Below are 15,123 nucleotides of genomic sequence, written 5' to 3'. Positions count from 1 at the left end.
ATTAGCTGTCTATTTTGTTACTGTTCGTCCTTGGGAAGGGTATGGTTACACATCATCTTGGGAAAATATTAAGTAGACTCAGAACAGTCAAAATCCACTTCAGTGAGGTCACTAGGATGCAAGCAACTATTAATACGTCAAACTCTTAGCCTTTGGTGTGCAAGCTAAGTGCTGGGGCAAAAAAATAGGCTACCTATCACTACATGATATTCAGTAGGGCTCCGCTTTACGGTGCTTTGCTTTACGGTCTTAATTAGACGCAATGAGAGTAAAGTCCCACTCATACGGTGTTTGTTCCACTTTTATGGCGGTTTTCAGGCATTGCATGCCATTCTATTCAATGAGTTCTGCTTTTCAGCGGTTTTCGCTTTTCGGCAGGGGTCCGGAACATAGCCCGCCATATGAGTGGGGCCCTACTGTAGTGTGTCATGATATGGGGGGGAGGGAAGTATTGCAAGGGTCAATTCTGTTGATGCAGTGCTGAGATTTGCTTTCTTTAAGAGTTCGTAACAAAGGTGATGAAAAAGTAGTGGTAACAAAGCCACATCAGGTAATGTATCGTACGGTCCTCTTATTATGAGTACTTTGTGAATATATTAAACTACTTGACTATTGCTTCCTCCTTCATTTCTACACACAGTGAGGTCAAAAGCAGATCTTAGCATTGATCCCCTTCCTGCAGGAGTGGCTAACCCTGTATGGGCCAAAGGCCTCCCTGACTCATGGTCAATACTATTAAGGTGGGCATGACCAAAGTATACAAGTAGGCATGGCTAAAGTGTAAAAGTGGGTGTGGCCATTAATATTTTTTTTTAAGGATACATTTGGGGGATGACTTGGAGGCCCACAAAAAATATTTTCCTATCACAGTGGGTAGACCTATGAGATAAGTTGGTAAAAAACAATATCACATTTTAAAAAAATAAAAAATGAAGATGGGCACAAAACAACCTATTGGCATCATGGCATCAAAACAGGGGACCCAGGGAAACACTAAAAAAAAGATGTATTTGGGGGCACCTTGGGGGTAACATGCAGCCCAAGGGTCACAGATTAGCCCTCCCCCTACCTTACTACATGTATAAGTGAGTGCTAAAGATGAGGCATCTTACATGTGTTTATACAACCCTGGATATTGTATTTGTTTTGAAAAATAGTTCAGATTTTTAGGCAGAGGAAAAGAGAGTGATAAAGGGACATCACATGCTCCAATAAAAGTGGGATTTATTGGCTAGTACATTCACAAGCAAAGAGAAGCAAAGGCAAACAGCAGAAGTGGAAGGAAGCACACTGCTCCAAAAAATCCCTGTCTCATCATACGTTACAGAAGTGAAATAACATCTGAACAGCCCTACTGTACTCTCTCATATCCCAAAGTATGTTGGGATGTTTATTTATGCAAACACTCCTAATCTTTCTTATAATCTTGATTATAAGAGTCTTAAAAATCTTCAGAGAACGTCCTGGAAGTTTAATCCAGGAGTAAGAGAAAGAAAATGTTTGAAGCACAGATGGCTGAAACCATTCCCAAACTTTCGTTATTGAAAAAGAGACCCACCACTAACATATTCCCTTGGTTTGGGACCCTCAGATCTTGACACTCTCACAACTTCATGTCCTAGCACCTGCTAGGAAGGAGAATCCATGAAAGTTGTGATGCACACGCACACATGCATGCACACACAATGTATCTGGACATTTAAAGCTTGCTTAGTACTTGCACTAATCTAGAGAGAGGAAACAGTTTACCACCACCACCACCACAAATGCTTCCCACAACATGTGCTTCAAACATACTTGGCAAGTTTCCTACCAGTTGTGCCAACTTTCCCTAACCGGGTTCCCTCCAGATGTTTTGGACCACAAGTCCCATCAACCCCAGCCAGCACAGTCATGCTGGGTGGGGATGATGGGAGTTATAATCCAACACATCTGGAGGGCATCAGGTTGGGGAAAGCTACTCTATGCCATTTTATAATGCTTCATTCTCCCTCTGAGTGAAGTCTGAAATAATGCAACTTATTTCAGTGCTGATCAAATTTTGTCTCATATCAATTACCCAATAATAAGAACAGTAACAAAACAAATTGCCTTCCTTATTCTCAAAACAGTTTCTCTCAGTACTGTAAATAAGGCAGTCTGTTCTACTCCACTTCTCTGCTTGGATGACAAGGTAAACAGGAAATAAATTATTTGTGTGTGTGTGGATTTAAATTGGTATGGTGCTCTGAAAAAAAGGTAGACATAAAAGATCCAGCTGGCAACATATTTCCCTCTTCAGAATTTATCTCTTGGTTTCCCTTTTTTTCTTTGAACATGAAAAATGGCTCCTATGCTCACAACAATACTGGCCACCCTGGGCTCCTGCTGGGAGAAAGGGCGGGACAGAAACCTAATAAATAAACAATACAATGCAGAAGAAATGGATGCACAACATTTTTATTCAGAGGATTTAAAACTCTGGAGTTAATTTAGAGTTAGCACATCTATCCCAGTTTCAACAGATTGACAGAAAAGCTCCATTAAAAATAACAACCAGAAGAAACCTACACATTTTTCCCACTTAAATTATTTTACACTTAAATATGAACCTGAATATGAAAAAGAAAGAGCTTCAATATGACAGGCCTGCTATTAAAGTAAAACAAAAAGGAGAAATCATTTTTGAAATGTTCATTTTCCCTATGTGTGTATTTAAAAATATAGAAAAAAACATGACAATTACTATTGCTTTTGCTTGACTGCATATCTTTAAGATGGAAGAAGGAAGGCTTCATACTCCTTTCTTCCTACTGAACAAATATAGCTTACTTCAGAAATGTATCATCATGGCAATGAAAGTTCATATAACTAAGGACTTAACAAGATGTTACTGGGGCAGAACTCACAGCTTAGAATGCAGGCCATGTCACACAGCTGTAAAGAAGGATGTGTAGGCAACAGAACCATACTTAAACATCCCAAAAGAAGGAAAACTTTAAATACACCACACGGACTAGGACATTCACAGAATAAGGATGTATATAAAGTTCACCTTTTTGAAAGATATTACTTTCAACACTCTTCAAATCACTGTAGATTGTTTACCTGTCCTTTAAAAAGGGGAAAAGGCATCAGTTCGGAAAAGCATACTTACTATGCTATCACTGCACACAACACTAATTAATTTTCCTTTTCATTTCTAACTCACCCTTCTGAGGGCAGTATACACTACCACTTTTACCCTCACAACAACCCAGTTAAGTAGGTTGGGCGGACAGCGAGTAGCCCAAGGTGCACAGTGAGCTTTGTGGGGATTTGAATTGGGAACTCCCTACTCCTATGACTATGTGGGCAGAGGGTGGATAGTTCTGTTCACTGCAGTTTGCATTATCATTATTATCATGCTCTTGGGGAGTGACAAGATCTACGGGAGCTCATTTCATAAGCCCAGCTCGCAATGCCTTTTTCCTGCAGGCTGTTACAAATTCCTCTTGCTCCAAACATTCACTGTTGTTTTTATACTCTTCAGAGATTACATGTTATGAAAATGGACTCAATACAAACAAGTACTTGAGAAATGCAAGAATACACAGATGAGGGAACAATGTTTTTTGTCCAAGACAGATCACTAGATTTATTTGTGGAAGGATTTAGATTTCTCTTTGCTGCAGCTCAAATGGCTATTCCATGATAAGCATATATAGATATTTGCATGTCCTTCATTTAATGCCAATGTAACAGTTGGGAAATTCCAAGCTGAAGCACTAAATTAACTGCCCAGCTTAGTTTCAACTCCCTGCAAGTTCCTGACTGCTAGGCTCATTCCTCTCTTCACTCAGCTATAAAGATGGCAACCATTTCAGCTTGTCAGTTTACACTTTTTGAGCTAAGAGTTGTTCCTTATAGAATGACAATTTGTACAGATACTGAGTTGGCATTAATCAAGGTGAGAACACTTCTGGAAGAAGAAGAGGCCCACATCGCACCCCAGGCTAATCAGAGGTCCCACATGGGGAATTCTGATGATGTGTCAAAAAAAAACCAACTACTACCTGCATCCACCGATTTTGACACTGAAACTCTGAGCCTCATTACCAAAGCGCTGCATTTCTTTCAAAGGCAATGGTTCGGTTTCAGTCATTACAATTGATGGGTTAACTCTCCTTGGGTAATTACGAGTTTTTAGCAAGCTTTCTACTGGGAGAAAACCTGTCTGTTTCTAAGAATTCTCTCTGGGCTAGGAGCATGTGCACTGGTGGTGCCAGGTGTAAGCACCATCAATTACCTAGGAATAGTAGTAGTTCCCAGCAATAGCTATGGAAGAGAGATACTTTGACATTCAACCACTCCAACTCTGTCCAAACAAACATACCCAGGAACAGCAGAAGGTTTTAAGAGGTGAACTGAGAGGAATGGGAATGAAAGCTGCCATACAGAAGAGAGGTTGGGAACTACTGGCTCACAAGCTAAATTTGGCCCGGCAGGGGTCGATTCTTTGCAAATCACACCCATCCACCCAACACCTGACATCATATGTGATATCAGGTGTGGGGCAGGTACCCACATGGCTACAAAGGACCAATTGAGAGCTTAAAGTGAGCTTTTGATTGCTCCTTTGCTGGAGCAAGGAACACTCCCACCACACAAAGCTATTTTCCATCAAGACCACCGCTAAAATGGGAAAGCTCTGTTTTAGCAGCAGTATAATGAAAGCTTAAGACAGGTAGGCATCATCTGATGTCAGGTGATTGACAAGAGGGTCATCTCCCCCACCTAACAAAGTTGGCCTGCACAGGTGAGGACAGATAAAGCATTTGGACTGTTTGTGTAAACCGCTTTGAGCACATGTGTATTTGTGGAAAATGTGGTATATAAATAAATTGAATAAAAATAATAAGATCAGACACCCCCCCAGATAGAACATCTACCAGAAGCGACTAGAGACGGTTGATCCAAATTGAAGATTCTCAGCAAACTGCAGGCTGCACAGTTGCACCCCAAGCCACTTAGTTTTACAGCAAACCATAAGAGTTAGTAGCTAACATTCCAGAACATTCATGTATACTGCTGTAAAGCACCTGGTCAGTCCAAAAGCAAATCATGTATGAGCAAAATCTCAGCTTGTATTCTGAACTGGAGTAGAATTTCTAGGGGAAAGGATGCTTGATCTGTAATACATCTGAGCACTAAGAACCAGGTAATAAGGAACTTCAGCAACATCTCTAGCTTTTACCCAAGCAGTTTTTATGATAATTAAAAGCTAAAAGCAATCAACTGCCAAAATCCATTTTTCAAGCAAGCATGTTTCTCATAGGTATCAGTAATACATGCTGAGAAAGCCTCCATTATATCTGAATCAGGTCCATGGAAGAGTATAGCAAGCCAGACAAAAGTATTCAGTACCCTCAAAACAAAGGATAGTGTAGAACTTTAGGTGTGAACACAAGCATAGCATAAATTAAGAGTTCACAGAGGTCCGGTGATTGCCTATGTTGGAAACTGATGAAAGTTCTTCAGTACTGAATGATCATGTTCAATGCAGTGTTGTTTTTCAAATGGTATTTTAATCCCATTGGACTTTTTTGAAAAAAATGTAAAGCATTTTTTACCCTATTCTTCAGCAGAGGACATGGGGACCTAAAGGTTGGGAAAGGCTGATATAGAAAATTACCTTCCCTCAGAACTCTACAGTAATGCTGAGAATCTTCAATTTGGATCTACTGTCCGTAGTTGTTTCTGGCAGATGTTCTATTTGGGGGAGGGGGTCTGATATTTATCTGGCCTCACCCCTGCAGGCCAACTTTGTCAGGTGGGGGAGACAACCCTCTTGTCAATCACCTGACATCATTATGACATCAGATGATTGCCACATGGCTTGTCCCACCCACCTGTGTTACATTTTCATTGATACTGCTCCTAAAACAGAGCTTTCCCATTCTAGCAGTGGTCTTGATAGAAAAAAGGCTCTTCTGCACACATTTTTTCTGTGTTCCATGGTGGTTCTTTAAAGTTACATTAAGATTGAATATTTTTCCCCATTGTTGTTGTTTTGCTTCAATTTTGCCATCTCAAGAGCTGGGTTTTTAATCTGTTTGTGGGCTGAGGTTAGAGAATTGCTTTAAAAACAATTTCCAAATTCAAATCTGGCAGGCCAGTAAAGTAGCTGTAGGCTAGGACAACTTTTGTGAACTTATTTTCAAAGCTGATCTCACTCCATCATGGCCTCAATACATCACAAATGAATAAACCCGGAGACACGTGAGCAGATACACCTATTAATGTTTGTGGAATGATTACCAGGCTGAATATATATCTCAGAATGTATGGAAAAAAACAGGCTTAGATTTGGGGTAGAAAAGGAGAAAAACAGGGAATGATGCTACTAAATGCACACTTGACTACTAAGCTATTAGTAAGCCATAATAATGAAGAAGGTGCTCAGCAAAGATTAATTAAATGGGCAAGTATCAGAACTGCTGCCTTCTCAGATGCTCAGTGTTCATGTTCTCTAGGAGCAGACCAGATGGATTACATCTTTGTAGAGGTCACACAGCTGGCAGCATTTCAAAGTTCTAGCTTTGCTTCCCCATGCTGTAAGAAAAGGAAAAGCTAAAAAAAATGGATTTGCTCCTATGGGGTCATTTTAACAAATGAGTGATACAGTATGTTTTAACTTCAAATCTGTCTCTCAGATTGGTCCAAGAGGGTGAAAAGGGTGTGCATTATCAGACTTTGACAAGCTCCATAAATGCAACATCAAATCAATCCCATTAAAATCTCAGGACTGAAATTATTTGCTGAAAATGCAGGTGTTTGCCTGGGTCACCACAAGCAACAAGGCATTCCATCCAGGTAAGTGAACAGACTGGCAGCGGAGGAAGTAAAGTGTCTACTTCTCCAGCCAGCATGGAAATACAGCCCTCCATGAACCTGCTGTTTTCTTTTCTAGCCACAAAAGAAGGGGCCTCTTCTTGCATTTCCCTGCTGGATGCAGAGGAAAGTAAGGCGCTTTCTCTACAGCTAGCAGGGAAATCACGTGGCCTGAAGGGATGGATCAACTCTTCCCTCCTCCAGAGGCGCACAGTGCTTCCATGGTGGGTGCTGGGTTAGACTCTTCCTCTGTAGCCAACATGGAAACCATGTAGGCTGGCAGACAGGGGACAGAGAAAACTGTCCCTACTCCACCAGCCACTTAGTAGTAGACTTTTTTTTAAAAAAGTAGCCTGCTAATGTTGTGATCCATCCATAGCAGGCAGGCCTGAGGCAGGGTGGTAAGGCAGGCCAGTGGCTGAAGCACCTGGGAAAGCTCCAAGTGAGCAAAGGGTGGAGATCAACTGCACCATGTAGTCACTCCATCATGTCTACCTCTCCTAAACTCCACCCACCTGTTGGATGACCTTTAAAAGGCCTAACACCCTGGCTTGAAGAAGAGTGCTGCTGCTCCTTCCTGTGGCCTCCTGCCAGGCGTGCTTCTGGCGCCATTATGGAGGTGCAGTGAAACAGGAGACACTTGACTCCTCAGGCAAATCAGGTTCAAGGGAAGGGGTCCATGAGGGACCTGGCTCAGGTTCCACACATTCCCAACTACTACCCTCACGTTCAGTGTCAGGAACCCAGTCCGGTTTCCCAGTAGGTGGAAGCCACAGACTCAGCCAGCTCATCCTCCTGACTCTGCCGTCAAGGCTGGGACCATGGGAGCTAACAGACTTGTTTAAGAATAGTATCAGGCTACTAACTTTTCAGGCCTTATATAGAAGGCTGCCCTAATCACTGGTTATAGATGGGACCACGTAAATGCAAAAGGAAAGGGAAACATACTCACGGACCAAGACTGGTAGAATTCAAAGACAAACTACAAGTAAATATAAAGCTAAGCTAAAAAGTGTGTTATACAGCTCCAGGGGGAAAAGAACCACCAATCATGTGCTTAGAAAACTCAAGAACCAATCATGGGCTGGCCCTAGGTAAGATAAAAGGAGAAAAGAAAGAAGCTAGAAAGCAGAACTGGGGCTTCTCTGCTCTGCAGGTGAAGCAAAAAGAGCCCCCCCCCCAATCTTGGAGAGACTTGGGCGACTCAGCCATGATGAAGGTGAGGAACCAAGAGCTAAAGAACAAGGCATCTTTCTGTCCTCTGCTGCCACCTACTGGCTTATAAAGGAATAATCAAACAGCTAATCTGTTTAGTTCTCTCAGTCATGGAAGGCTCCTTTGACGGACCAGCACACAATCACCCTACCTGTCTCTTAAATGAATGTATCACAGTTCCTGGGATATATCACTGCTGTAAATAAACCTTCTTCCTTCTACAGCTCCCCTAGACGTAAGAGGCAGACTTCCAGCATGGGTACCACTTCCATGTTCTTAAGGCCAATTATGTGTGCAGCCTTCTTTTCTCATCTTCCTTTATAATCTACACCAGTGTACTTTGGTTAATTTTTCAATTGACAAGGAGAAGGGTATGCAGATTAGAGATTTTATGACACAATGGTATCTAGGCCATACCACAACATACCTAAGATAATGATTCAGGCAGATATGGGCAAAGTGAATAAGGGACACAAAACAATTCCCCACTTTCTGCAGTATTTTTTTACTCCTCTAGGATCTGTCCCTCAATGACTTGAAAATTCAGTGCTCTCCCTTTCCCAGTGATGTGCCTGACCCCACGGCTAGGAAAAACCAGCAAATTCTGCCAGCCAATTCACTTTTATACCATCACAAACCATGGCTTTTCTACGATTGTTTTGGGGGAACAATAGTTGAGAGGGATTAATAAAGATGCAGCAGATACAATGCACTAAAGCTTTTCAGTAAAAGGTGCCTTCTCACAGTTCTAACAGGGTTCTCCAAAGCCCTTCACAAATAATGTCTATGTGCTTTCATGTCTTGTTGGGCTAACAGTGAGTCCAAGAAATACCATCAAATTCTGAAAACTGCATGGTCCTTACCATTCTGTTCCTCTAATTCATTCCCAATTTCCTGTCCCATCTGTTTTTGACGGGATAAAATAGAAGAGAGAGCATCAAGACCAGCATCTTGATCTGCACAGGGGAGAAAACAAAAGTCAATCAAGAAAAATGCTGATACTACATCTCAGATTTATAAACCACAAAAGCTGAGCGAAACTATGAATGCCTGCATTCAAAGCATTAAGACGTACTGACCCAAAGACACCTCACCAATGGCATAATAATGAATTCCTAAATAGTCAGATTGTAAGAAACTAGGGTAAGATGCTGACAGTGCTGGGTACATTTCTTAGAAAAGTAAATTTAGCCAAGAGTCCCAAACCCTTCAGGAACTGGATGTGCAGCTGCTCCACAATCATAAGTGCACTGGATTTTCTGGCACAGGCATATAGTCTCCTGATTAAGCCTTTTTGATTTTCCAGGGAAAGTTTAACATGACTGAGAAACAAATAGGTGATGCAAGCACCCAGGAATCCAAAGGGTTTTTCAAGCTGCGTAGAAATGTAGCATTCACAGGAGAGATAATCCAACTCTTGGCAGAAGGAGATATAGCAAGCATAGCCACAATACAAATCTCCCTGTAGTCTTACAAAATACCCCCTATTGTAATCTAGAGCACATGGCATTACCACACCCTTGGTCCCCAAATGGCACTGAATTACACTTCAACTGTACAGAGCTCTCTTTTGTACTGGACCTCTCTTGCCTGCAAATGTAGAGTTATTGGGTATTTTCCCTTCAAAGATATTACAATCAACCAACAATCAACTACTGTTAATAGCATTTGAAAGAAACAGGGAGGGAGGTCTTTTACAGGTGCAGGAGAGGTTATGTGCCAACTGCTGTTTAAGTAAGAGGGCAAGAGATTAACAGCTAACTGATGGCTCAATAGATCTTTCTGCAGAAGTTGATTGGGTTGGGGTTTTTTTAACCACCACCCCACTTGACAACATATACAATTTGTTGAAATGCACCGTGTGTCCATGAGATTTTAAGACCAAAATGGCCTTGTGGGCTAAATGCCAAGCCTAATAAGGCCCATGGGCTGGAGATTCTCCGCCCCTAGATTATATGGAGAAGCCTGGCCACAGGGAAGGATCCAATCTAGTTATATGAGAGAGTAGGGTAGACCTACACATCCTGAGGCTCACCAAGCTAACACAGCCCACCAGGCTTATATTGTTGCTTGAGTGTTGCTTGACAACCCTATTGTAAGGTCCAGCACCAATACCAAGACATACAGCTTACTGAGCCCCTAATAAGCCACATTTCCTTGGTGGGTCACAAGTTACACAAGCCAATTCTAAGCTCATAATGATGTAACAGCTCAGACAGGATGCCTGGGTGAGCCCAGACTATGGTTGTTTCAGGTTAAGAGTAGTCTATAAGAAAGATCAAGTCGGCCTATAAGAATTTTTATCCCAATAATACAAGACTGGATAAGAATGAGATTTCCCCATCTGAAAAGTGACATAGGTTAGCCTGATTAGTGTGAAGTATCTCCAAGATTTTCTGCCAGCAACCCAGGACACCAATATTTTCTAAGAAGCCTAGAAAAGTCAGGTACTGAAACTCCACCAACACTTAAAGTCAGATCCCTAATTATATGAGGTATCTTAAGGAATTCATGTTTGACAAGCTAGCCCTTAGCTACACATTGAAGTATTTTTCAAATGCTGAGTGTGTGAACTTAAGGAGAGAAATACCCCTGCAGTCAAAACAAATATTCAACTAAGGGTTCAAATATTTTGGATAATCAGAGGCAAAACAAGTTCAACACAGGAAAGTGATACCTCATTCCTATACAAAAGAAGGAGAAGATGGAAGATTTTCTGATCCAGGTCACTGGAGTAGATGGATGTGACCAACATGAATGGCTATCAGGCATGACACGTATGCGTAGGGCCTGAGATACGATTAAGGCTTCAAAAACAAGAAGGACTTACCTTCTATAATTCTCTGTTGTTGCTGCTGGATTTCATGAAAGCCTAGTGCCCTTGTTTCCTCAGGCTCCTCCATAAGCCATGGGTTTATTACACCTTGTCTGACCCCTCCTGCCATTAAGCTAGACCTAAAAACATTTTTTTTAAAAGGGTTACCATTTGAAAATAATTTCTTAAAAGAAAATAAAGTTCAGCTCATAGCTATTCTTTGTAAAACATCACGTGTGACATCAAACATGCTGTATACTATAGTCAGCATGGATTTTTTACATTCTGCAATGTTAAAGTGAAAATATCCCCCATGCCATTCTGATGCTTCCCATAAGCTCATTTCAAAACAAAACCTTACAAAACTTAAGAGTCCTGAACTCAGAAACACTTGCTTCACAACCCTCTAAATTTTCATGGCAATACACAAAACTGTCAGAATCAAGAGTTTAAAGTGTAAAAAGAGAGAGAGAAAAACAGACCCATTCTGGACTTCTTTCTGTCAGAATTCTCATAATTGGTTGAAATTAATTAAAAATCAGCCATGTTCACAGAGTACCTGTTATCCTGTGACTGACCTTGCCCCATACTCTGACCTTCATCTTCTGTGGTTGAAAAGTTTAAAATATACCTGGCTGATTTTTAATTAATTTAAGAAATTTAGCATTGAACTCAATGATAATGTCGGGCATGCTCAGTAAGGACCAACTGCCAGTGTTCTAAAAGCCAAACTCACAGCTGCTGGGCTTGGCTAATCAGGGGGCCACAACTACACCAGACCTTTATTTCACTTGAGACAGTCATGGTTTCCCGCAAAGAATCCTGGAAAGTGTACTTTGTGAAGGGTGCTGAGAGGAGACTCCTATTCCCAACAGAGCTCCAGTGGCCAGAGTGGTTTAACAGTCAGCTGCTCTGATTGAAGTTCTCTGAGGGGAACAGGGCCTCTCATAGCAACTCTCAGCACCCTTCACTAACTATACTTCCCAGGATTCTTTGGGATAAGCCATGACTGTCTAAAGTGGAATAAAAGTCTGGTGTGGATTTGGCCAGGGACAGCTTTGGTTTCAATTTGGGTGAGAGGCTACATGTGTCTGATGTAGAATAAAAAGATGGGGGAAACCCTGAAAAAGAATGATACTGTTCACAATGTTTTCCTTGTGGAAAGGAAAGGGGCTTCCCCTCTACCTAGTGTCCACCCATCCCATCTCCTCCCCTCCTCCTCCCCTTCCTGCCCTCCTCTTCCACCTTCCTCCCTCCCTTCCCTCCCTGCCCCTTCACCAGGTCAGTTTCACCTATCCTAAGGATCATTGCACAGGAGTAAATCCCACTGAACTCAAAAAGCATGTGAATGATCAAACCTGTCCTCCCTCTTCTTCCAAGCTACACAGGAAGTGGATTGGACTGTGAAAGACCAACGCAAATTGTGTTTGCATTTTGACAAATTTGTAGGGCAGTACAATATCTCAGAGAGGAGACCAGGTCTCCTGCTCCACTGGTACACTCACTATAGCTGCCCAACTTCCCTGCTTTTTAAAATTTGATAGAAATATCTGTTGGCCATAGGTACGTTCTTAAACTGCAAGGTTTTTTGCCTCTTAGTGAATATTCATGTGTTTCCACACAAAGAATTGTATTCAACATGGCAACAAGGAGTTTGTTCCATCAACAAAAGCATTTCTGCTTGCCCAAAGGAACAATCTTCCCTCTCCTCTCCCCACATGCTATTCTGGGGGTTCTCCTGACCCTCTGGAGTAGATTGGGGAGGGTGCAGGGGGCACATTGGGGGAGGAGAAGGGGAACTCCCATTGCTCTAGCAGGAATCGTTGCCCTGGCTTCTGCTACAACGAGTTAGTTGAATATGGCCCAAATTCTGCAATCAGCATCTGACAGCAGGGCATTTGGAATTCTTTCTCTATCATAACAGCATGCATCTCCTAGAATGGGCAACACAGCTTGAAAATAAACTGTTTCAGAGGAGATCTAGACATGAACTTCGTTAGCAATGGTAGCCACAAATGTAGAACTCAGGAAGTAACAAAGAAAAGCCACCTGATCATGAGGCTTAGAGCTACCATTGCTGGCTCCACATTTGAACTATGTGTGAATAACACAGGATGCACAAGTGATATCTGGCTTTGAGGATCTAGTATATCATAGAACCAGTCACCTGTAAAACCACCGGGGGATGTCAGATATTTGGAAGGATCCATAGGCAAAAGCAGTGCAGTGCTTATTCTGTGAAGGGTCCGATTTCAGCATTTTAAGTGCATAAGCAAAACATCTATAATTGGAGCAGATGTTTTCTTTAAAACTCTGCATTCTAAAGATAAGGCCCAGATGAAAATATAATGTCCAGTTGAAAATACAAATACCGATATAGCTTTGCTAAATCAGAGAAATGCAGTCTTAATCCCAATCAATTGAAAATAAGCCCCATTAACTTCAGTAGATCTTACTTCTAAGTAAAAATATATACAATAAGTCTGGAAGCCATTCCAAAGCCTCAGCATCTGACACTGAAGGGGTTCTCCCCGTTCCCCGCCACCGCCATCCCTTGTAGGGTTTTAACTTAGAGAAGGCTGAGAAGAACTTTTCAGAATGTCTACGAAATGCACTTCCACAACACAGAGAAGTTTTCAGGATGAGGGAGACCCCCACTGGCTAAAAATGAAACTTGCATGGCTGCAAGCCCTTCATATACGTCAGGGAACTTGTGGTCCTCCGAACACTGTTGGACTTCAACTCTCATCAGCCCCACCCAGTATGGCTAATGACCAAGGATGATAAGAGCTGGCGTCCAACCACATTGGGGTGTGTGTGTGGGGGGGGAGACAAGTTCCTCATCCCTCAGATACTTTTCAGTTCTCTCTCTAAACATATGCCACACTAAAAAAAATCTATAAAGTATTACTTCAGTATACACCTTGAAAGAGGTTGCGCTGATGTAAGAGCTCTGGACTGGAGCAGACAATACCCATCTGCCAGATGAATTTCATGTTAGTGGTGAGGAGGGAGAACATGCTTTCTTTCAACAGGCCCCCATGAAGGGTGCAACATTCCAACAGGCCACAGGTGCATAAAATCTAATGTATGTAGGTCCATTGCATAGGCAATATTTAAGGTGAAAAATCTAGGAATCAAACATGCAATTTGGGCTTTTACACACTGGATTTATTCACCTTTACCTTCATTTAATATTCCACCTCCCAAAGGATATCCAATGAAGTTGACAACACAGCAGGTATGCTAGATAGGCAGAGCGTGAAGATGCACTCTCCCTCCAAACATGCTTAAGTGACAGGTATCATATGAACCAGCCTTCACTTGCATACTAGAGTGAGTTTATGCTAGATCAGCGCATTATATATTTGTTATAGACCTCATTTTTGGTTGTTAGTGAGTGATTGAGCAGACAACACAAGAATGTTTGGACCAACTGAAACTTTGTGCTATTCTCCTATCTTGACCAAAGCTATAAAGCAACTTCTGATTTCATGCAATACCTCCTAAGCTAACTTAAGGAAGGGCCATGGATCATTTGGAAGAGCATCTGTTTTGAATGCACAAAGTCCCAGATTCAATCCCTGGCATCTCCAGACAGGGCTGGGAGAGACCCGACTGATATCCTGGAGAGGTGCCACCAGTCACTGTTGAGTCCCCTGGGATGGCGAACCCATGGCCTGGTCCCAGCCCATGAAGCTGTCTTTAAGTGGGTCACAACTCTCTTCCAAAACTGGGCATTCCTTCCTGTTTGCCAAGCCTTTCTCAGACCTTCTAATGATGGCAACACACCACAGAAGGAAGTGGCGCTTCCAAACGTAAGAAGAGGCATCAAATTTTAGAAGGGCTTTCCTCCCCATTGCAGCGTTGGGGTAGGGGGAGGAGAGGAACCTCTCTTCCTAGATCTGCACTACAGTGTGGAGAAACCCCTCCTCCTCTGCTATCTGTGTCTGCGCAAAAAAGAGTGAGTGTGTGTTGGCCACACTTATAAGAACATAAGAACATAAGAAGAGCCTGCTGGATCAGGCCAATGGCCCATCTAGTCCAGCATCCTGTTCTCACAGTGGCCAACCAGGTGCCTGGGGAAGCCCGCAAGCAGGACCCGAGTGCAAGAACACTCTCCCCCCCTGAGGCTTCCGGCAACTAGTTTTCAGAAGCATGCTGCCTCTGACTAGGGTGGCAGAGCACAGCCATCATGACTAGTAGCCATTGATAGCCCTGTCCTCCATGAATTTGTCTAA

The 15,123-nt window shown here is 42.3% G+C and overlaps 1 protein-coding gene across 4 annotated transcripts in view; it reads right to left on the bottom strand.

Moving 5' to 3' along the window:
* The window catches only part of STX8 (syntaxin 8), a 169,888-nt gene that overhangs the window by 105,078 nt on the left and 49,687 nt on the right, over positions 1-15,123 (bottom strand). For all 4 annotated transcript variants that reach the window (XM_061616501.1, XM_061616500.1, XM_061616499.1 and 1 more), the window contains exons 5-6: positions 10,898-11,022; positions 8,931-9,023 (exon numbers count right to left, since the gene is read on the bottom strand). In XM_061616501.1, the coding sequence (XP_061472485.1) occupies positions 8,931-9,023; positions 10,898-11,022 (218 nt within the window). The remainder of the gene's footprint in view (positions 1-8,930; positions 9,024-10,897; positions 11,023-15,123) is intronic.

Source organism: Rhineura floridana, chromosome 3 (genome assembly GCF_030035675.1).
Source record: "Rhineura floridana isolate rRhiFlo1 chromosome 3, rRhiFlo1.hap2, whole genome shotgun sequence".
NCBI classification, from domain to species: Eukaryota; Metazoa; Chordata; class Lepidosauria; order Squamata; family Rhineuridae; genus Rhineura; species Rhineura floridana.
This window is presented reverse-complemented; position numbering and strand designations above follow the sequence as displayed.